This window comes from Oculina patagonica, chromosome 14, assembly GCF_052425735.1.
Source record: "Oculina patagonica isolate OP01 chromosome 14, crgOcupat, whole genome shotgun sequence".
Classification (NCBI taxonomy): domain Eukaryota; kingdom Metazoa; phylum Cnidaria; class Anthozoa; order Scleractinia; family Oculinidae; genus Oculina; species Oculina patagonica.
Window position 1 is genome coordinate 25,532,010 of NC_135771.1, and position 24,968 is coordinate 25,556,977.

The 24,968-nt window shown below is 39.4% G+C and overlaps 1 protein-coding gene and 1 long non-coding RNA gene across 2 annotated transcripts in view; one reads left to right on the forward strand and one right to left on the reverse strand.

The window, feature by feature from the left end:
- Nucleotides 1-24,968, reverse strand: part of LOC144637723 (uncharacterized) — a 111,266-nt gene that overhangs the window by 61,446 nt on the left and 24,852 nt on the right. The gene's annotated exons all lie outside the window — the stretch shown is intronic.
- Nucleotides 10,527-24,968, forward strand: part of LOC144639046 (uncharacterized) — a 33,668-nt gene continuing 19,226 nt past the window's right edge. The window contains exon 1 of the mRNA XM_078498308.1: nucleotides 10,527-10,689. Within this exon, the coding sequence (XP_078354434.1) occupies nucleotides 10,527-10,689 (163 nt within the window). The remainder of the gene's footprint in view (nucleotides 10,690-24,968) is intronic.

A 24,968-nucleotide genomic window follows, 5' to 3' on the forward strand; every position in this document is an offset into this window, starting at 1 on the left:
ACTAAAACGGATGAGATGAGATGAGATCAGATGAAATGAGATGAGATAAGACGAGATCAGATGAAATGAGATGAGATAAGATGAGATCAGACGAGATCAGATGAAATGAAATGAGATGAGATAAGATAAGATGAGATGAGATAAGATGAGATGAGATAAGATGAGATGAGATCAGATTAGATGAAATGAGATGAGATAAGATGAGATCAGATGAGATCAGATGAGATCAGATGAGATGAGAAGAGATGAGATGAGATCAGATCAGATCAGATCAGATGAGATGAGATGAGATCAGATGAAATGAGATGAGATAAGATGAGATCAGATGAGATCAGATGAAATGAGATGAGATAAGATGAGATCAGATGAGATCAGATGAAATGAGATGAGATAAGATGAGATCAGATGAGATCAGATGAGATAAGATGAGATCAGATGAGATCAGAGATGAAATGAGATGAGATAAGATGAGATCAGATGAAATGAGATGAGATAAGATGAGATCAGATGAAATGAAATGAGATAAGATGAGATCAGATGAGATGAGATGAGATGAGATCAGATCAGATCAGATCAGATCAGATCATATCAGATCAGATGAGATAATTGGGCAATTGTAAAATAACATATCTGTTGCGTCAACCGAAAAAGAGTCCGGCGTAGTATTGATTCGTCAAAGTTGAGGTTCTGCGTGCTTCCCTCTTAACGATTATATACAGCGGCACTACCGCACAGCCCAGGGACCTTTCGTATATGTTCAGTTGGAAGCTGTTGTCACGCAGACTTCGTTTAAAACCTCTCACCGGAATATACATATGCCAATTGTGCTAGTTAATCCTAGAAAAATAGGTTTGAAGTTTGAATCTCTATCTCTATTGAGCAAAGTGACAAACTTATTTTGAAAGCCAACAAAGCTGGTCATATATATGCATTTGAAAGTTAAAGTCTGCCGGCATGACGACTCTGTTAAATGTTTACTCGCTGAGAGATATAATAAATATCATATAATCTTGGTTTTATTAATATGTTAAAAAATTAAAACCCACTACGAAGCCATTCTAATCTAAACATTAGAACATTGTTTAAACGCGAATTTTGACTTTTATTAATTGCTGCTTTAATTGTCGGTAAATGGTTGTTTCTGTCAAAGTTGCCTGCGAGTTGAAAGCGAATGATGTTGATGGTAAAATCCATACACAATAATGAGCAGATGCCTGTGGGAGTAAGAGCCGAGGAAACATGGCAATTAAATATTAGTGGGAGCGGGGGAAAGTCTATACGAGCGAAAAAAAAATCGGCGACTTTTTTTTGCCCGTATAGACTATTTTCGTTCTTGACTTTTGTTCGGCCGATTTTTTTTTCGCCCTTATAGACTTTTCCCCGCCCCCACTATATAACTGCCCTTGGGTCTCCGAGGATGATGTTCAACCTAATCAGTACTTTATTAATAAAGTTCTAAGTAAGTTAAAGTTCTTCCGTGAACAAGGCCTTGTTTTAACATTACTGTTTTGCGTTAATTTTTTTGTGGCCGTCAGCTGGGCGGATGATGCCTAGACAGCGGAGCAGAAAACGCCCGGAACAAGGCCGGACAGACGTTTTGCGCTAGTTTTGTTTGTAAGGCCGTTCAGTTCTGAGTAATATTGATGCACCGTGGGACAGTTTGAATCACTTCGATCGTCTCTCTGCGTGAAAGTAGTTCTCGTATAATCGTTCGCGATTGCCGCGGTCTGCTACCGATCGCACGAAGAGAACACGGGCGAGCCAAACGATCGTGATCGCCTCAGATGTTGGTGATCATCTTTGTAATTTTCTTATATAAGATTGCGCCGATCAAAAGACCACTTTTTGAAGTAACGGCGGCGATAGAAACGATCAGCGCCATATATATGAGAACCAGCCTTTACCATCACGCGCATCAAAAAATTACGCATTTGTAAAAGAATAATCGTACACCGAGAGCACAATGCCTTCTTAACGAACCATTGTTACTTTAAAAATATTATTTACAAGGCTAAAAAGTTATAAAATTTAAAAAGACACTAAACGTTTTCGACTTGTTGTCATCATCAGGATTAAAAGCCGTCCGTGATTTACATTGTTTTTATACTCAAGTTATTCCCGAAAGGAACAACTGTGAAACACAGCAATTGACTTGTTTGTTCAAATTTGGGCTATTTTGTTGGATAATTAGTTCCTCGATGATCTTTCTCTTGAAGTAGGATCTTGCCGAACAAAAAACTTTCCACTGGAATGAGTGGCTTGGGTTTTGCAACAGGTGACGTGCTGGTTCCGAGGTGTGGCAGATGTTCGAATGTTCAGTTATTCGCACTTCTAAATTTTGCATTGTTTCACCTACATAGTTTTCTCCGCATGAACATTCTCCTTTGTAGATGGCGTGGGCCTTGTGAAAGTTTTTGTCCTTGAGACTAAAAACGCTTTTGATTTGTCTAGTTTGCCACAAAATTATGGAAATATACTTGAAATTGGTTAAAGAGTTCAGTTTTGAAATAAACTTTTTGCTTGTGATTTAATTCTTCTTGCAGTAAGGAAGTTTGATGCAAATCTTTTTCCGTTCCTCGAAGAGAAAATCCGGAATTAAGGGCTCATCTTCAGATGAATTACTCGATGCAAAGTTAACTTTCTTCCAAACAAACAAATTCGAGTTTTGTAGCGCGAATTCACGTGGCGAATTTTGCAAGTTTCTATTTGCAGTTGAACGCTGTCTTAATACATTTACCTGAAAATAGTTTTGCAATAAAAAAGAGAATACTTTTCTCTCGGTATTAATCCCGACTGTTAAGAATCTTAATAATAGAATATAAATTCACATTTAATCAAGGTTGATACGACATTGCGGCGAAAACAAGAACACGCATTTGTTGTTTCAAGTCAGTGTATTTGAACCAAAAGCAGAACGCGTTCAAAGTTAGGAAATATTTGTTAACAAGCCTGGTTCAAAATTTTAAGCCTTGTCGCAGGTCCAAAGGGCGAGACACAGTATGAACGGAAAGTAAAATATCCATTTAGTTTCAATATTCTTGTTTCAAAATATTTTTGCAAGTAGGCGCGTAACATTACATTAGTTGCTAAGTTGGTGTCTATTTTGGAAGTTACAGAAATACTTGGACATAAAATAGTAGAGTCAATACACTTAATTCACAAACAGGGCTTCCTTCAGAAAGAGAATTATAAATTTGTAGGCATCTCTTTTTAAACCGCTCACACCGCTGACCAGTGATCAACTGAAATACAGTGTTCCATTGGACGAGAACATATCGCGTTACGCGCGCCAACTCAAGAGGCCAACAACAAAAACTCGATCAGATTTCTAGGATACAAATTGTAGTCAAAATTGCCAAAGAGCATAAGAGGGGCCACATCTCTCAGCATTAAGACGAACATTAGAAATCTTAACAATCTTGATGCATTATTAGATGATGGGTGCAGAGGCTGTCCGCTCTGCTCCTCCTAAAGAATTTTTAATTATGTATTATTGTATTATATTTTAACTTAGATTTAAATTTAATTAATGTAAATAGCCATAGTTTTTTAGCATTTTCTTTTATTTTAACCCTTTTTTGTTATGTCCTCGTATTAGTGGGGAGTTTTCCCCAGCTAGGTGGTTTATGACATTTTAGGGACGGACCATTAGAAAAGTGAGGGGGGGGGGGGGGTGGGGAAAAAGCAAAAAAAAAATCAATCAGTATATCATGGTACAAAATAACAGTACATGGCATTTGATTTAAGCCATTCTTAATACTTTTTTACAGATATAATGATCAAAGATGGGCATAGATAGCCTTTACGGGACTGGTCAATAAGTGTGTGTGGGGGGAGGGGGGTGTGGGCCGGAGTAGAAAGTGGGTGGGTCATGTTGTTTTGGTCTTTAACATAGAGGGTGAGACATTTTAGTTACTTTAAATTATTATAGTTACAAGAAAATCCCCAGTGGTATTCATCAGTATAAATTGATAAATTTCTTGACGTGAGCAGTTTTAGATGTATTTCTAGCGATTTCAGAATGCCCAAATATAAAAATTTCCCGGGGGAGCATGCCCCCGGCCCCCCTAGATGGTTTGTGATCATAGTAGCGCTTTTCGGTAGGCTTGCTCAAACTGCCTCTTTTCCTCTTTTTCTTTTACTTTAATATTGACCAGTCCCTAAGGATTAAAACAATTAATAACCACATTTTGGGGGGAATATTCAAACTATTTAGCAAATGATCAACAAAGCAACAGTCATCAAAAGCATGGTATAACGTAACAATACCGGTCCAACAAAAACTATTTGTCAAAAAAAAACATTTGTTTAAAAAAAAAAAATTCGAGCAGAGGGTTACACCCGCAAAAAAAATTCCTGCACAAGCAATGGACGTAAAAAAAAATTCCTGCAAGACAAAAATCCCCCACCCCCCTATCACTTTTCTAATGGTCCGTCCCTTAATAAAGTTTCTATCTATCTATCTACAACTTGGAATTGGATTCCAACCGAAAATTTAATCTGAACTCCAGGGCACTGATCATTAGGCAATACGCCACCTCTTGATAACTTTAGGGCCTAATGCGACGAAAATCTTTCTTTTATTAAGACCTAGCCTGTTCCAGACTCTCGGTAGTCGAAGGAGAAACCGAAAAACTCGAGCGAGCAAGTAAAAAAGAAGGGTAGTGAGCTAATATGGTAGAGAGTTCTTTCGCTCGCCTTCGTTCCGCCTTAATTTTTTCCTCGCTCACCCGCGTTTTTCTCTCTCCCATAACTACCGAGAGCCTGGAATAGGCCGCGGTTAAGACCTGACTACGCAACAATTGACCTTACATGATTTCTACAGGATAAAAAGGAGCGAGGTTACAACGACACAGTAAATTTGAGCTCACAGGAACACTTTAACACGTACTGTTTCACGGTGTAAGTCATATCTATTACTTATTAAAAAATTGCGGATGGAACTAGGCAACCATAAAATGTCACACAAGGTGTTTTTACCATTTTGTTTGTCAGTCGCAACAATGTTAGACGCGGGAGAAGAAGGTGGGGATGCTCTTTTTATTCCCTCAAATGCCCCCCCAAGGGCGGTCACGTGACCAGCGCAGTTTTAAGCTCTAAGAGATTCTTGTTAAATTAGATCTTAAAACTAAAGTTGTCCGAGGTTTCGATGTGACTAACATCATTATCAAGGTAAAGTGTTGTATCGGGGTGTGAGCACAACTGATTTTACCTTGATAATGATGTTAGTTACATCGAAACCTCGGACAACTTTAGTTTTAATATTTCTGCTGAAGTTTTTCAGTAAACCGTTGAAATTAGATCTTGTTTTTTAATTAAATGATGACAATTTACGTATTAAATCAAGAGAGGATAATGGGACTAAATATAACACGTCTGATGTATCAAAGTGCACGTAAAAATTATTTTGTTTGCAAGCAAATTTTGTGCAAAGAAGTGACTCCGTAGGCCGCCATACACAAATAAATCAACCCACTGACGTAAACCATGCCAACAGGACTATCACTCAATCCCCAATCACCCAACAGGACAATCACCCAGTTTCACCCCATAAATTGAAAAATAACTCCTGCACGCTTAGCGTGCCTATGTTAACAGAAAGAGATTAATCTTGTCGGGTTTAACCAAAAAGAGATTTTTTTATCTTCTTCAGTTCGCGCAGGACCCTTACTCATTGATAAATTCATCAGCCAAATTTCTTGGCAGGGTGCTATCTTGTAAAGCTTTAATTTGCTACATTTTTAAACATCAATTTCTTTAAAATTTATCAAGGATTTAAGGGGATGATGGAATTTCATCATGGTTGTCCTTTTGCTGAGAGATGACCGTTTACTGTAATGTTACAAGCTCTTCAAAGTTTAACTGCAGATAAAGCAATTTTGTTTTCAGTTAGAACAGCGGTTACAGCGCACCGAATTAAATGATTATATAACCTATTGAAAAATCATAATCTCTTTTGTGTTCTGAAAATAACAAAATTTTTGATTTCAAAAACTGCTAGAAGTTAATAGCTTCTGAGAGAGTAAAAATGTGAAATATAAACTTTAAAACATGCTAAGTTTATTTTGAGAAGGACGTTTCAAAATTTGCTCTTGTCAAAACACAATAGAGTACAAAAAGTTTATGTTCCTTGTGAATCAACTCTTGAAATTTTATATCGGTGGAGAAAACTTGGACACAAAATTGCAGGTTTTCACACAGGTAGCCCAAGCTCCTAAAGGAGCCGTCAACATATAGACCACATACGACATTGCGTAATAACGTTATTATAAGGGTTTGTATGGGAATATAACGATCGTAAAAAATAATTCAAAATAGAGGAAAAATATCCAATAAAATTCACTTAACTATCCTCTTCTGTCTATATCTTGTGTTTCTATGCCGTTTGGAGGCGATTTGAAGCCATTTCAGTGGGTTTTAGGTTCGCTGGTTTCCTCTCTATATATGATTATATATAGAGAGGAAACCAGCGAACCTAAAACCCACTGGAATCGCTTCAAAACGCCCCCAAACGGCATAGAAACACAAGATTTACATAGAAGAGGATAGGTAAGTCGATTTTGTCGGATATTTTCCCTTTATTTTGAATTATTTTTTTACGATCGTTGTTCCCATACAAACCCTTAAATGATAGGAAACCATGCAGCGAACCTAAAACCCACTGAAATGGCTTCAAATCGCCTCCAAACGGCATAGAAACACAAGATATAGACAGAAGAGGATAGTTAAGTGAATTTTATTGGATATTTTTCCTCTATTTTGAATTATTTTTTACGATCGTTATATTCCCATACAAACCCTTATAATAACGTTATTACGCAATGTCGTATGTGGTCTATATGTTGACGGCTCCTTCAGAAACTTGGGCTACCTGTGGTTTTCAGGCTTCCCAAGACCTTACAAGTCAATGTTTAAGGCTGGTTCTCATATGATCGCCCCGATCGTTTCTATCGCCTCTGTCGCTCCAAAAAATTGCTTGCGATCGGGGCGATTATATGAGAATAATACAGAGACGATCGCTAACGTCTGCGACGATCGAGACGATCGCGATCTCTTCGATCGCCCGTGTTCTATCCGTGCGATCGGTCGCAGACCGCGGCCGTGATCGCGAACGATTATATGAGAACTACTTTCGCATAGGGAGACGATCGAAGCGATACAAACTTTCCCGTGATGCATTAATGTTACCAAGAACTACGTTTCCGTTTGGCCTCCCTTTTGCTTCTTCGCCGTAAAACGACAATAACGTGAAGATAGAAGGCCACGAGGTTTGCCTTTGCACCGTAGGTCCCGTCTCGTGTATCTTCAGTCTTATCACAGGGGACGTTAAAGAACCCACACACTATTCGCAAAGAGTAGGGCACAAAGCTCCCGGTGTTGTCAACATTTTGCAAATCTTCGGAAATCTTCGGAAAATGGTCGGCAATCTTCGGAAAATCGTCAAAATAGGTTTATATAATAAACAGAATACCCTGCGCTCACTCGTGAGATATCGATTTGAACACTCGAAGATAAATTTCATATCTCCGCGCAACCATGTAATATCCTCTATTTCTCCACGTGCAAAAATACAAACTTGTAAATTTCCTCTAGGCCAATATGCAAAATTCTAGTGAATACCCAGACCACCTTTCGGTCTTGACGCGTGCACTTTGATGTTTTTTTTTTTTCGAAATAGCTATATACCTGCCGATCGGGGCGATCATATGAGAACCAACTTTACAACAACGTGTGCTTTATTCAAAGCTGTGAATCTAAATGTGATAGTTCGCTTTGTTCCAGCGCACGGAACGCAAAGCTGAGAACAATACCGTGCAATTACTTGTACAAAAAAAACTTTGAGAAAAAATTCTCATGACCATTTTGTTTGTTGTCGGCTTCAGTGGTCGCAGTTCGTGCATACTATTTAAATAAATACATACATAATGATTTCAAGGGTCCTGCGCGACCTTCAGTTGATTATTTTTCATCAGACCTCGGGACATGCATTTTCCACATACCCCGGAGCCCCGTGTTTTCACAGACCCCGGGACACCGTATCCCGGCACCCCGGCCATGCGTTTTCCCCATGTTTCCTCGTTTTGTCAAGCCTTCAAACTGTTTTGGTGCGCGTCACGTGATATGTTCTCGTCCAGTAGGTCAGCGGTTTGAGCGGTATAAAAGAGATGCCTACGATTTATAATTCTCTTGCTCAAGAAAGCCGTGATCGAGAAGTAAGTGTATTGGCTCTACATTTTTTAAAATCCACGCCCTTTGGCCCCACCAAAATACGACAAGGCTTAAGAATGAATAAATTTAATAACAAATATTTGCCTACCTCTAACCCGCGTTTTGCTTTTGATGGGAAACATTGTTAAACGCGTGTTCTTGTTTTCGCTGAAATGTTGAAGTACGAAAGTCGTATGCGAATTTATATTTTATTTAAGATTCTTACAAGTAGGCATTACTGAGAGAAAGTTATTCTGTTTTTTATTGTCAAAACTGTTTTCAGGTAAATTTGTTAAGACAGCGTTTAATTTTAAATAGAAACTTGCAAAATTCGCCACGTTGTTCTCATACAGAGTAGAATAGGTTGTTGTTTTGCAAGGAGGGCAAAGAAATGTACAAGAACTTGAAACGCACGTGGTTACTCCCTGACAAAAAACAAGCCACAACAGCGCAACAAGGAATTTAACCTATAAATTATCAGTAGTAAATTATTAACGCAAGAAAGTGAATCTTTCTTTCAAACATAGTTTGAAATATAGCAACCGTGACCTTCAAACAAACGTACCATTATACAACATTGGTAAATGTGAATTTATTAGGTAGTGAATTCGCGCTACAAAACGCGGATTTCTTGCATTGTACTCTTGGTGCGCTGGAATGTGGTATACCCGACTACAACTTATTTTTATACATTCTGTCTGTTTTTCCTTTAAAAAATAGCCTGCTAAATCTTTTACAAAACCCCTAAAGAGAAATAACATTATTTTCAGTTTTATCGGAGATACATTGAACACATGCCAAACAAAATATCGTGTACGATTTTATGTTTTACAAAAGCGCGATTTTCTATGATGCGTGCGATGGTAATTAAGGTGGCTGGTATCGGTTTTCAGCACTTTCCAGCTCGTTTACTTTGACAGGTCAGTACAATAAAATGCAAGTAGTCTACATTTTCACGGAACATATCAGATCTTGTCCGTCCAGAAAAAAATTAAACTTTGGTCATATTTAAACAAGAAGTTCCGGTATAAAAGGGGCCTGGGGTCCGTTTCTCGAAAGCCCCGAAAACTTAACGGGCCCGTTAAGCCATTTTAAATTATCTGTGTTTTTAAAACAGAGAATTGTATATGCCTGAAACTTTGCATGAAGGAAGCCTCCATTCATATTAAAAATATCATGGAATTAAACAGCTCTTTAATAAAAGGGTTTGAGATTTTGCTATGGCTTTACGGGCCCGTTAAGTTTTCGGGGCTTTCGAGAAACAGGCCCCTGGCCTGGCCATTCTCACGCCCAGCTGTCAGTCAATCATTTAAGCGTAAACAACCTGCGTATTTTCCACAACTGTTACTGATAAAATGTGTTTCATTTTCGCTAGGAATTTTCTGTTAAACGTTAGGAAGTTAATTTTAATATTTTTGTCAATAATATATCTTGGTTTCATGAGATTTCAAAGCATGTTCAGCTTGAAGGAAGCTCGGCACCACAACGTGCAACGAATGCAAAGAGTACAAATTTGCATTTCGCGCCCGAGAAGTGTGAAATGTGGGAGGTGCCATCCCTTTTATAGTGGAACTTCTTGTTTAAACATTCGGGGCGCTTTCCATTCGACCAAAAATTCTGGTTTGAGTTTCCGGAAAATTCCAGTGGCAAATGGAACTGTAATTTCCAACTTTTCCGGTTGACTGCACGGAAGGCAAAACAAAATTTGCATATGGCCAGGTAGTGCGTCTAATATGGAAATTTCTACGGTGCATTAAAATAATGCACTGTGGCCGGTTTCCTGCAAATATAACTCGATATTTTTGTAAATAAAAAGCATTCCGAGCACTGAATATAAACGCCATGAATGACATCGTGGCGACAAATTCAGGGACTTTCAAAAGGCACACTACCAGGAACGAAAACGTCGCCAACCCAAAAAGTTTAATGAGCAAAACAATGGCGTAGCCTGCACGCGCGTTATTAATATTTGTACATTTCAGTTTGCTGCCGCCTGCAAAACAACAACGAAAAACAACCGAGTTCACCTACATTTTTTTTGGAGTTTCAAGAATGCCTCCTTAACACATGTAGCTGCTTTCAGCTGCACAAATCGCTAAATTTTCTGCCGAAGGAACTTAGGCTGAGTGTAAAATGGTAGCTTTTTCCAAAATATCCGGAAAAGAGGGGTACACTACCCTGTTCTAGGCTTGTACGTTTCAATGTCTTATTTATTTCTCATAAATTTTCTCGTCACCAAACAGCGTTAACTGCTCAACTATTCTGTTCTATATTTAATGCCACGTCTACATAAATTAAACTCCTTATTATTCCTTTAGATGGAGTGCCAATATTGTGGGAAAAAATTAAAAAAAAAAGACCACCTTAAGAAGCACTTAAGGGTGCATACGGGGGAGCGCCCTTACCAGTGCCCCCTGTGTGAATTGCGCTTCCAAAGAGAAAGCCATTTACAGACCCATCTCAAGCGTGCACACAAGAAAAGTAAGTTAATTCAGTTATAATTTGCTAAGTATTGTCAAAATAACGGGAACTAGTCGAAAAAAGCTTTGTGTTTTCATGATAGAATAATTGCAGAGATAATTTTGGAAAATTGCAACCTACAGTTGAACCTCTTTTATACAGACATCGCATATTGTGAGAGGTGTCTATATAAGAGAGGTCACTGCATTATTCACATTCAGGCCTATGCTTGTCTTTTTATTCCATCTAAATCGATAAGTAATATACAGTACCGAGGCACTATCTACCACTATTGTGCATCATTGTACATCTCAGCCATATGTACTGTATACGATTCACCGTTTTTAAACAAAATGGTCTGCAACGCAAATTAAAGCTGCAAATAAAGAGGTAATGCGAAGACAAATTCTAAAATATCTAAGCGGAAAAGATCTTTGGTGTTTTTTGTAACCACCAATGCATACACGGACTATATCAGCTGATTACTGGAGTTCAGCAAAATAGCGATAAAGAAGCTTTAAGCTAGTGTATTTCAGTATACACGTATAGCCGTCTTATTTGCTGTTTTTTTTGTCTTGTTTTTAAGCCAGAAAACAATAAAAATTTCTTCAGTACATAATTTCAACAGTCTTAGTATTTGAGTGGAAGCACTGAATCAGTTTCAAATTTAGCCGACACGCGCCAAAGGCATATGGTGACTTGAATTCAGACTTCCAACGTTTTATTTCTTCCTAGAATTGGTGCAGATCTTTTCCATCGAAGCATGAATTCACACTGGTTATGGCTCAGGGTTGTAAAAATACTTCGAAAAATTCGTTATTAAAACACACAAAGACCAAACGAAAGCGCTGGCATTAGTTGCTGTTGTGGCGCCCTCGGAGGTGTTCGGTGGTGCACAGATCAAATTCTGCTGGATGCAATGATCAAATGAATTCCGAATTGAACGCAAACACTGTGTTAACTGAGCCCCCCCCCCCCCACCCGGGGGGGAGACTCCGGATGTCAAGTGCCGGGAATCATGATCGAATGGTGGCAAAAAACAAGACCGTAAAAAACCCTGGACCAAAAATTGACCCCACAAAAAACCCAGGCCGTATTTCTGACCAATAAATTCCCAGAAATTAGCAATGATATAACACAAAGAAAAACATAAGAAACGAAACGCTCTTGTTCAGAATTACACAGCCAAGGCACTACAACGAAACCTTAGATGTTTTTGTAATAATTTTTTTAAATAAATTTTTTTGGGTGGCTTAATTTAAGTAGGAATTTTATTTTATTAAATACTAGAAAAATCCCTACATAAATCAAGCCACCAAAAAAATACTTGCCAAATTTTCTTCCCCAACAAAAGAAATCCCGACGAGATAAGTTTTTTTTTACTTAGTATGGATTGGAGGGACAGCAATTTTTTTGAGCGGAGCGGGACGGCTGTACATAGACTAGGGGTCTGTGGAAAACACGGGATCCCAGGATCTGTGTGGAAAACACGGGGTCCCACGTATTTTTTATTCCAAAGTTGATTTCTGTTTTTTGTTTTTAAAACAGTTACTAGCGGCTTGTGAAATGTTTTAGGGTTCTTTTTAAAAATCGCTATGCTCTCAGACTCTTTCAGTGATATGAAAAGGTAGTATAGGTCGTTCCAAAGTTTAGGGGCGTAAAAAGAAAAGGATCTTTGACCGTATGTACATGTTTTTACGTCAGGAATTTGTAAGAGTAACTGGCTAGATGTTCGAAGGGAACGAGCTGGTTTATAGGCGTTAAAAAGACAAGTTAACAGAGACAGCGGAGCCGGGGGGGCTGGGGGGCTTTAGCCCCCCTCCCTCCCAGAATTTTATAGGTTAATTTTTGGCAAAAAATTATTTCCAACTAACAACTAACAAAATGTATATAACTCATATTTAGTTTCTTTTTTTAAAATGGAAAAATACGATATTCAAAAGGAACGCAGAGACAAGTATATGATTCACAAACTTAAATGGCTTTTTACGACATGAATAATAGGCTTTCAATGTAAGGAAACACGTTTTACGAATGTATTAACTTTGGCGATAAACTATTATACATGTCTTTTTAGCCAGATTTTTTTTTCACCGTCTAGATCTTTTTTTAGTCGACCCCGGGACCCCGCGTTTTCCACACCCCGTGTTTTCCACACCCCAGGACCCCGGCCCCGTGTTTTCTAAGTGAATTTACTTTTAATTTATAAATTTAGAACGAGTCAAAGAAGGGAATTTTTTAAAAATTAACAAATTTAGAACGAGTAAAAGAAGGCAATATCTCGCACCGACTTAACAAATCAAAAGTGTTATCGTAGCGACCTCTGTACATACAAATTTCTTCATTCTTTACAGAACTCGCGTAGTCTAAATTCGTCATTTAAGGGAAGCTTTCTGGGTAACTGTGAAAATTTGAAGCAATCTTTTAGCCTTGGGGATTGTGCAAGCCAGTGTATCAATTGATCACTACGATCTGTCGAGATCTGTTTCTCAGTTGAAGGTCTCAACGGTCTCAACCGCTGGCCGTAATATCGCCAAAAATTTAGCCGTTAGGCGTAAAATTGATCTTTTTTTACGACCCCACAAGCTATGTAGCTTTTTATCCCATCGTGTCTAACCTAAAAGGTTTTGTTGTTGTTGTTGTTGTTGTTGTTGTCGTAACGACCAAGCCAAGAAGTTCGGAAAAGGGTCATTTGACCAGAATCTGAAACTCATGGAAATTAGCGTTAAATAATTAAAATAAATCAGGCTAGATTACTTTTTCATCCCAGAATGGTCCTGAGACCTAAAACGTTAAACGACAATGAAAATTAACTTAACCAAAAATGGAACAGTAATGGAGTTTGATTCTCAACTTTTGAATATTAAAAATGGCCCGGTTTTGATTTATCTGTTTCTCTGCAAAAAAATGGTGAGGGTTCCGTACCTAAATTTCTCTGCCGTGTAAACGCGCCTTTAATTTTTAAAACTAAGGTTAACCAATCAGTGTACATTTGATTTTCGCGAAATATAGTACGCGCGAAGAAAACATTGCGCGAGTTTTAAACACGCGAAAATTAATACCATATTGTATATTATAAGAACAAAACTTTTGTTGTTTGGTTTGACAAGTAGTAGAATCTCCGCGTAATCGTCGAGTTCTGGAATTTCCTTTGCAACTGTTTTGCAATATGCGTCAGGTGCAGATGCGCTTTCGCGACTTGTGGAGTTGGAATTTCTTCTCGATTATTTGGGATTTCATCGCACTCTGTGAGCGTTGGGAGATGACATTTTATTCGCTGGTCAATAGATTCCATTACACGTCAAGTAAATTTAAGATTCTTCTTACAGACCATGCGTAGTCCATGTGTTATGTTTGTTGCCGCTGTTTGTAAAGCCTGAAGAACAGGCGGTTTATTTTTTACGGGGTTATTGCGAGAACCGCACTTCGCGCTTCGACCCGCAAAATAAACCGCCTGTTCTGCAGGATTCTACGTTTCTAGTAGTTTATAATACTCGAAAATTTATACTCGCAAAATTCGGCTCTTGAACTTTTGCGAAATTAAGTACGCACGAAAATAATTAGTAAGAATAAAAGGAAACACGAACTCAGTCTGTGCGCGCCCTCCGTTTTCATTTTCAGCGGTCTCCTACGACTGCGAGCAGGACAGTATACTATCGTGTGTAGCAGGAGGGAGCGGTAAACTTGGGCCTGGGCACCAGTGGGCGAATAGGGGCAAAAAAATCCGAGGTGTCTGGCAATCGTGACGTCACGAGTCGGCTGGCCCGGGAAGTTTAAACTCAGGCAAACAAATGGCTTCCCCGTGAGTGTTTTATGCGGTTGTAATCAAACAGTTCATAACAAAAATCATGAAAGGATCGTTGATATGCTGAATCTTATATACGAGTAAGCCTTTTAGGTTCAAATTTGGCTAAAACACATAGCCATGAAGTAATTAAAACAAAAAATTTCGTGATCGATCGATAGGGATCGTGATCAAAATGTTACGATGTTGCGCTATTTCAAGGCCGATATCTTTCAAACGCAAAGATGTACACCACGGAGAGAACGATATGAGGTTGAAAAAATATAAAACTTTAAATGACCGAAAACATTAAATCGTTAAAAAGCTTTCTCAAAATGATCAGTGACTTTAACCACAGCTCACTGGGGGTACCGGCTGCGTAGTTTGCGTGATTGCCGCGAAAAAGCAAATGAAGAAATAGGCACAAAAATGATAAAAGTGCTTCTAATGCAAACCCATAAGCCAAAACACGGCTTGTTAAGTCTACGTTTGCTGTTGTGATTTGCTTAGTATTTCTAAAAAATCCCTACAATAATCTAAAAAGAGTAATTCCACCGTACTCGGCGAGGAAATTATTGCGGAGGCTGACGCGAGCTTCTCTCGAAAACAAATATAAATGATTTACAAAAAGACAGCGATCGACTTTATAAAGAGGCGTAGGATGTTTTCACAAGATCAGGAAGAACCTAAAAGTTCCAATATGTTGACCTGGTACGTGATTTAACCAATAAAACTTTTTATAAGATAAATTATCCATACCATGCATGTAGGAGATTGATAAGCCACTGTACTCGTTTAAGCTGGTGCAGCCGTATAGTTAACGACAAAATTGCTTCCAGAGCCAATTTTTCAGAAAGTAGCTTCAGAAATAGAAGCACCATTTGCAATTCTTAAAGGCTATTAACACATGGACATGGTTTTTGACCAAAATTCGTCCTGTTTATTAAAAATTGTTCTCAAGCTGTTTCCTCGGGCGTCCGCATCGTTCAGTTCATCTCGGCTACAAACTTCAAATATATTTTTGACTGAAATGACAAGTCTAATACGGAAATATTGAAGGCCGGCCCTAAATAATTTAACAAGATTTAGGCAAACCTTGGTTTAACTTGAATATTTTAAAGGTGCATAACTAAACAGCAGAGGTAGAAGACAGAATTAGCTGCTTGTCAGTATACTTGGATGTAAACAGATCTGTTTTGGTCACTCCACTTCTTGGGCAAGGGCCTTTCCAACTACATACTACAATAAAAATGTGCATGTTTTCATCATTTTTATGCACATTTGTTTATACCCATGGATACGTTATTCCCCAGGCATTATTGTAATGCAAACTAATTCAAAGAAGGATGGCCATTAACAAAAAGAAAGGCAAACTAGTCAACCAACTTAAAAAAAAAAAACTACAGCATCTACATAACAATGATGCTAAGGTTAGTGGGGTACAATTAAATTTGTATCATTATCATTGCTGTTAATATAATTTTATACTCAAACAAACTCACAAATCCCTGGGGTGTCCCATGTTGTGGGGGTAAGGTGCTCATTCTACCATGCCTCCCCCCCTCTGCCCCCCAAAAAATAAAATGATGATAATTGATGCGCGAATGCCATAGGTGTCCAATTATATTACTGGTATCCAATTTGAAGTTGTTCAAATTGGATACCTGTAATTGGACACCCAAGTGATCATTTTTAATAATACAGTTTTCACAATTACATTTCAGCCCCGACCTTGACCGTGCAACTGGCCCACATAGTGGGGAATTTGATCAGACATTTTGAAAAAAGTCAAATGCCCGGGGGTTTGCCGGGGGGGGGGGGGGCATGATCTCACTTGGAATTGACTGATACATAAATGCAAAAAAATGCCTTTTTGTGACAACGTACCACGCAGGGGTTAAACATTTTACACAAAAACTGATGCAACATTGGGGTCTCATCCAAAGTCAGCCACTGCTGAAATCAATTTACAAAACGCCTCTGATTATATCATACAAAAGAGGTAAATCACTCAAAGACATTACTTGTTAGAGCAAAACTTTAAAGGCTTGTGCATCGCTAACCTAAAACCACAATAGGGGAGTCTGTGTAAGCCTGTCAATGCCTTTTTCAAACTATTTACAAGCGAGAGCCACTTTTGTACAGAAGAAAGGCAAAGCAGTGTTCTCCCTAGGTATTTAAGGCCAGGCGGGCCGCATAGCTTGATTCACAGGAAAATAGTTGCCGCCTGGCTAAAATTGAAGATATAACACAACGTTACCTTACTGTTTGAGATCTGGAACTGGGAATTCCTATCCATAAGCAAAGACTATATCACTTATTATTTTTTACTGTGTTTTCTCACCATTAATGTCATTAATAAAGTGATTTACCCTTGAATTACTATGTTCAAACCTGTGAGGGTGACGCATTTGTTTCCTTGAACGGAAGCTACCTTTATCAAATTGATACAAGAACACAACTGCACTTCAAGGTATCGTAACAAGAAATACGAAACGAAATTCTCGCGTTTGTGTAAAGAATGGTGAACTAAGTCGACTAGGGTTGCTCAGAACAGAAACTAAAAGCTTCTCAAAGCAAAATTAGTTATCATTTTACTCCGGTTTTAACATTTGAAAACCACAGTCCAAATACCGCCTGGCTTTCCCAAAATCCTAGGGAGAACACTGCAAAGGTAACAAATGTTGCAAACTCTGTTACATATTTTTAATTAGAAAAATGCTCTAATCCATGAATGTCATAGAAAGTGATATTTAAATGTTTAACAATAGATCTTGGAAGGGGGTGATCCCCTGGAGCAACAGAACCAGAGGAAGAATGTATCTTACTCAGGTGGTAAACCTGTGATCTAGCTTTGAATATATTTGTAAAACCAGAAACTTAACTCCAAAATTATTTTCATATTTACTTTCAAGACATAATTGACAAGCATTTTAATACATAATATCAAATTATCTCAACTATTCCAGCAAGCATTGTTGATGTACCGGATGAAGATGTTGAGGTTGACAGGGCTTGACACTTAAACGTTTAAACTCACTGGTTTACTGGCTAGTGACATGTCAGATTTTACCAGTCAAAAGTAATTTTTCACTAGTCAGGTATATTAATTTCTATCAAGAACAGTTGACTTTTCCGAGTTTTTCGCTAGCCAAATGGCAGTAGTACGAATGCTAAACCAGGTAGCCAAAACCTAAATTTTAGTAGCCTTTGGCTAGTTGGCTACCGTTAGTCTCAAGCCCTGGGTTGATAAGAAACATATCAGGGAAATGTGGTTGCCAGTTGATTTTCCCTTGCTTTTTATCTGTGGTCAATGAGAATGGGGAACTGGGAACGTCCTCCAAGAATGTCTTGTCCTGTGAAAATAAACGATTTATTCCATAAAAACGTAAAACGCAACGTGTTCCACAATATTCATCTGCTCTTCGTCGAGCACACGTTTTCAACAACCTATCATAAACTCATAACTAGGACTTAGTCCCCACGCGGTAAATACAAAATGCGCCTTGCACAAAATTAACATAACATTTCAGTTCGGAACATCCTCCCGCCCGATGCAGGGAGTGCATCAATACATGTAACTGTCAGCAAAGTTCAATAAAGTTCAACTCAAATGTTCAACAAGGTCTCATAAAGTTCAATTAAGTTCAGCAGCCAAGTCAGCATCACAGGTTTCAAACAGGTGTAACCGCTGCACTGGACGACGGGCAAGACTTCCAGATGAGGTACGCAGGGTAACGGACCGGATAAGACCATCGCGGCCTGTGTGGGTGTCTTCCACTCGTGCACGTGACCACTGACCCCGAGCTACACGATCCTCACTCACTAGGACCAAGTCACCTTTGCGGATTTCACGACCAATCTTATACCACTTCTTGAGAGGTGTGAGGGATTTCAGATAATCGGCATGCCAACGCTTCCAAAATCCATTTACAAGCTTCCGATGATACTGAAAACGTTTTGTGAGGGCTCTTGACGTCTGTTCTGAAACATGAGTGTCTTTAGTCGGACACGCTTGAAGATTTCTGCCAATCAGAACTTGTGCAGGGGTAATTACACTGTAGTCATCAGGGTCTGCACCAAGGTAAGTAAGAGGACGACTGTTCAGCTGTGCTTCAATTTCAGTTAAAATAGTAGTTAACTGCTCAGCATCTAACATTGCTTTGGCAAATAGTTTCTTCAGTGGTGTTTTGACACTCTTTACAAGCCTCTCATAAAACCCACCCCACCATGGGGCTTTTTCCACAATGAACTTCCATTGAATCTTCTTTTCAGACAAAGCAGTTTGGGTCTGGTCTGATTCTAATACTCTCCAACATCGCTGTAGCTCCTTGTTAGCAGCCTTGAAAGTTTTTGCATTATCTGACCAAATAATGCTGCACATTCCTCTTCTATGAATCATGCGGCTCAGAGCAAGGAGAAATCGCTCAGTTGTCATATCAGATACCAACTCCAAGTGTACTGCACGGGTAACTGCACATGTAAATAAACAGATATAGACCTTTTCGCCACTGTCTTTCAAATACAAAGGACCAGCAAAGTCTAAACCCACGATAGTGAACGGTGGTGCAGGCTGAATTCTGTCTTCGGGAAGTGGTGCCATCCGCTGACCAAAGGGCTTTGTTTGGTAGTGGCGACAAATAACACAGTTCCTTAGTGTCTGACGGACAGTCGATCGTCCCTTGATCAACCAAAATCTCTGCCGCAAAACTGACAAAGTGTGTTCAACTCCAGCATGGAGTTCACGGCGGTGAAAATCATCAATCAACAACCAAACAACAGGATGATTAGAAGGCAAGATAATAGGATGTTTCTCCTCTTCTGGTAACAGTGACTTATGAATTCTTCCTCCAACACGAAGAAAACGACTAGTCGGGCACATAAATGGGTTTAAATTGGCCAGGTTGCTGTCCTTCACTGGACCATGCTGTTTACTTGACGCAATTTCTTCAGGAAAACTTTCTTCTTGTACATGAGATATCAACCATTCTTCTGCATTTTGTATCTCTAAACCAGTTAAAGGGCTGTCAATTCTTTCCTCTTCTTTCACTCTTGAGTTGCTAACGAATCTTCTGATCCAAGCAACAGTTCTTAGCAAGCGACTATACTTGCTGAACCTTGTGAAATCAATAAATGGCTCTTTGGGTTGCACAACACAACTGACACTAGCTTTACTCTTCCTCTCTGGGTCAACAATTTTACTGGAAGGTTTTGACCTTAAATCCTCGGGCCAATCTTTTTCAGACTCTTGCAACCAAGAGGGTCCTTTCCACCACAATTGACTCTCTCTTAACTGACTTGCAGGTAAACCTCGGGTAGGTAGATCAGCTGGGTTCTGCGGTCCTGGACAATACCTCCAAACACTGGGATCCAACAACGACTGAATTTCAATAACGCGATTAGCAACAAATGGTTTCCACTGCGAGGCTGCTCCTCTGATCCAGTGTAACGTTGAAGAATTGTCTGTCCAACAAACAATGCGGCTAATGGGACAATCGATTGCACCTTTGACATAGGTACAAAGTCTAGCAGTAATAACAGCAGCCATCAACTCTAAGCGGGGAAGGGTAATCTTTCTTACAGGAGCCACTCGGGTCTTGGACATTACAAGACTGGTAGATACCTTTCCATCTTCACCAACAACTCTCAGATAAACTGCAGAGGCATAAGCAACTTCTGACGCATCACCAAATGCGTGCAGCTCCACTTTAGGGTTCTGACTTAATGGCAAATCAGTGTAACATCTCGGAATTTGAAGGTGTTCAAGTTCAGAAAGCTCTAGAACCCACTGATTCCATTTCAATGAGACTTCCATGGGAATTTCCTCATCCCATCCAACACCCTTGGTCCACAAGCTTTGAAGAATTAATTTTGACCTCACTAAAAAGGGTGCGATTAAACCAATCGGATCAAATATCTTTGCTGCTAAGGACGCCACCATTCTTTTAGTGTACGCTGTCTTTGATCTTGACTTAACAATGTCCAAATCAATTGCAAAGACAAGGCTGTCAGTGCGCGTATTCCACTTTAATCCTAATGCTTTCGTGATTGGATGTGTTTCTGCTAGACCACTTTCTAGGCTGACAAGACTAACTGCTGCTCTGTCCCTCTCTGGTATGGCCTCCATAAGCTCAGAGGAATTGCTTGACCATTTTGTCAAATTAAAAGCAGCTTTCTGCATAAGCTCAGTAGCACTTTGCTGTAATTTCAGTGTTTCCTGAACATTGTCTCTCCCTGAAGCAAAGTCATCAACATAAGTGTTCCTCAAGATTTCACTCGATGCAACAGGGAATGTTTCTTTGCAACTTTTCACATGCTCTTGAATAGTGCCAATGGCAAGAAACGGACTGGAAACAACTCCAAATGTGACCCTGGTCATTCTGTAAATCTTAGGCGTGGCCTGGGGGTCCAAATCTTTCCACAGATACCGGTGCGAATCTCTGTCTTCTTCTTTTAACCGAATCTGCAAGAACATCTTCTCTATGTCACCCATGATACCAACAACATTCTTTCGAAAACGCAGAAGAATTCCGACCAAATCCGGTTGTAACGCTGGGCCTGGCTCTAAGCAGCTGTTCAGAGAGACACCATTACTATCTTTCGCTGATGCATCAAACACGACTCTTGTCTTGGTTGTCTGCTTGTCTTCTCTGATGATCGCGTGATGAGGGAGATAGAACACAGGACGCCCATCTGTCGGTGTAATTTCATCACAAGGTACTTCTTCAGCAACACCATTCTCAACATACTTGTTAATCGCTTCTCTGTATGACACAGCTTTCATTGGCTCATGAAGCAGCTTCTTTTCTAGATTGTACAACCTTCTTTCCGCTTGCCGGTAATTATCTTTCAATGAAACACGATCTTCCTTCCATGGTAAGGATACTTCACAGCGACCATCGTTGTACGTTAGTGTCTCTTTAAAGTTCTTCAAAACCACATCTTCAGCATGAGAAGTAGAAACTGAACTTTCAGCAGGTCTAACACCAATGGACTCCAAATCCCAGAACTTTTGAAGTGTTTCATTCAATTGTTCTTCAACACTAATTTGAACATTCATAGACACAGTGCATTCTTGGTCAAGACCACCTGTTGGTCCACAGAAGACCCAACCCAAAGTTGTGCGAACTGCAACTGGCTCACTGGAACCCCCTCTTACAATGTCTCTTGTCACAAAGGAATAATAGAAATCCAAGCCAATAAGCACATCAATCTCCTGTTCCTCTCTAGGGAATTCTTCAGGAAATACTATGTTTCGAAGGTGAGACCATCTTGATGGATGAATATCCACAGCTTCAGCTGGCCGGCATATTACTGGTGCAGTAAGTGCCTCAATTCATTGAGGCTGTCCTGATTTGTCAATAGGTGCCACAGTTAACGCAATTCTCTTCCGCAAAGTGCTCTTGGTGGCCTCTCCACCAAATCCAGAAACAGCAATTTTAACACTCTTTCCATCAAGACCAAGCTCATCAATTACACTCTGCCGAACAAATGATGTCTGAGAACCAGGATCAAAGAAACATCTCACAACTTTTGAACAACCATTTGATCCACACAAAATAGCTGGCACGGTCTGCAGAATCACCTTTCCACCTGAGCTCACTGCAACAGAATTTGCCACAACTGGGGACGACACAGCAGGACCTGACGACGAGGGTGGTAATTCAGGGGGTGATTCCACTTTGACTTCTTCCAAGGGAGGACGAGCTGAATCCTGATGCAGGAGACTGTGATGTCTGCCTTGGCAATGCTTGCATGGAGGTTTCTGGCACACTTCAGCTCTATGACCAGATTCAAGACATCGGAAACACAGGCCTTTAGACGTTGCTTTTCTGAATCTTTCTTTCACAGGCAATGACAGAAAAGTGACACATGACTTCAAACCATGGTTTTTGTAGCAAATGACACACTTGCTTTCTTGCGTTGCCGCACATAATGCAAAGGTGGATGATTTTTGTGACCGGTAAAACTTGAAACGACCTTCACGATTTCCAGGATTCTCCTTTGACGAAGCTTTCGAATCAAGAGAAGGAGGCTGTGAAGACTCTTTAGCTCTTATCAATTGTTCCAAGAAAGCAAACAGTGTTTTAACTTCCACACAGTCCTGTTTAGCTTTCTCCTCATCAAGCTCCAATTCCCATTTTTCCACAACTTCTTTTGGCAGCTTGTCGACTATTAAAGGCACAAGAACTGGAGCCAAAATTTCAGAATTAAACTTTTCACCCATGGACTCAACAGAGCGAACGTGACCTATCACTTCATCATAGAATTTACGCAGGGAGGTTGCATCATCAGAGGTCAAACGTGGCAAATAAATCAAGGATCTTACATGTGCATCAAGTATTAACCTTGCATGCCCGAATCTTTCTTTCAGGATTTCCAAAACTGGCTTGTAATTCGCTTGTACCACTGCAAAACCTTTCACCGCTTCAGCAGCCGAACCCTTTAGCGATCTCATCAAATACTCTAATTTTTGGACATCTGCCAACGACGGATTGTCAACTACCGAAACTTTTATCGACTGAAAATAGGGTTGCCAGTTCAAAACATTTCCGTCAAAGGTTGGTAGATTGATCTTGGGTAGCTTAACTTGAACTTGAGAGGACGACTGGGATGCGGGTGGATTGCTTCCTAACAATTGCACTTCGGGAACATGTTTACTTGCCAAATAACTTGTCATTTTCGCCATGCTTTCAATAACACGCGCTTCGTAGTCATTATGACTCGCACATTCCGTATCAATCTCTTCATCCTCTAACATTGTGCACATTGTGGCTTGCACTTCCTGCAAGTCATTCCACTTACTAGCGACGTTATCTTTCAACACTTGAACTCGTGCATTATTATCTTGTTGTGACAAGGCTTCGTCGATTAACTTCAACGTGTCTGTGACAGATTTTCTCAGGAATTTTCTCTTTTTCTTGATAGCTTCTAATTCTTTCGACATTTTGAAACACCATAAATTTCACTGACCTCAAATAATCGCAACAACACAGTTTCTGCACATTCACAGAAGTTCCACTCGATCAAGGAGCTGATGCAATACACGTGTTTTGGCGCCAAATCGCCGATATGCGAAAACCAACTTCTTCGCAGCAATAAACGGATCCAACACTTCTTTTGCTCGACCAATCGTCGATACTGTTTCTCCAAATCCAATCTCCAACTCGAAGGACCATGAAAATAAACGATTTATTCCATAAAAACGTAAAACGCAACGTGTTCCACAATATTCATCTGCTCTTCGTCGAGCACACGTTTTCAACAACCTATCATAAACTCATAACTAGGACTTAGTCCCCACGCGGTAAATACAAAATGCGCCTTGCACAAAATTAACATAACATTTCAGTTCGGAACACCTGTAGGAGGAGCAGAAGATGGTTAGCATTATTGCAAAAAATAGTCGAAGGTCTCATGATGTAAATTAATGCAATGTAAATTTGTCCAAAGATTTGTGAAAAAACATTAATTTAAAACATTTAATTTGGGTGAAAACATTAATTTCTGGTCTATTATCATACATCGAAGGAAGTGTACAATATGCAATAGAAGGATGCACAAACATTTGTGGGACTTATTCAATGAAGTCGATCACCAGATCAGTACCTGGCCAAATAAAACTTCAGACAAAATATTTAACTTATATTTTCCACACTTAGCATCAATACAATTCAAGAAAATCATATTAACTCAAGCAGTTACTAGGAATTTGCAAGCTTCACCGCACAACAGTCAAAATAAGTAATTCAGAAGCTTATTAAAATCATTAAATAGTTCCAAGTAAAAATAAGTAGCCTGTGACCCCCTTATTTAATCATATTTGTGATAATTTTTTTGTTTTCTGTAAGTTTTTACAGAACAGTTTGAGCAGAAGTTCATCAAGACGATCAAAGATCGACCTCCAAATGGACTGATCATTTTTACTGTTGATTATACGGAGCTATCTTTAAGTACAATGTTTTCTTGTGTGTATAATCTTTTCTGAGACCAAGTTTTACATCCCTTCACGTTACCGATCACAGAAAAAAAGGAATTTTACCGTGCGAATAACTACAATCTACCCCCATAATTTTCACTCACAAGGCTAGGCCCGAAATGCTTTGAAATGCAGTTTTTGTATCATTTAATGGTAAAAATTAAATTCCACCTACCTCTAAAGAAAGAACGAAAACAGCTACATGTGTTGACCGAAACACGACACCATTTGAAGCTGGAATGAGTAGAAAAACAGCTTGAACCAGTGTTATCTTTCATTGGCTACGCCGCCATTTTCGAAAATTTTTTAGCATTTCCACGCTTCGATGGCCGTGACGTCACGATTGCCCAAGACCTCGGGACAACCGAGCTGACGAGTTTACCGCTCCCTCCTGGTGTGTAGCGAACGAAGGAAATCATTGCGCATACGTATGTTCGGCATGGAACGCACTCTTGGGTTGATGACTCATCAGATGCATACTATATACATTCATTTTGTTGTTGTATGCCTTCATTCTATTTCGTCAATGCAATAGTG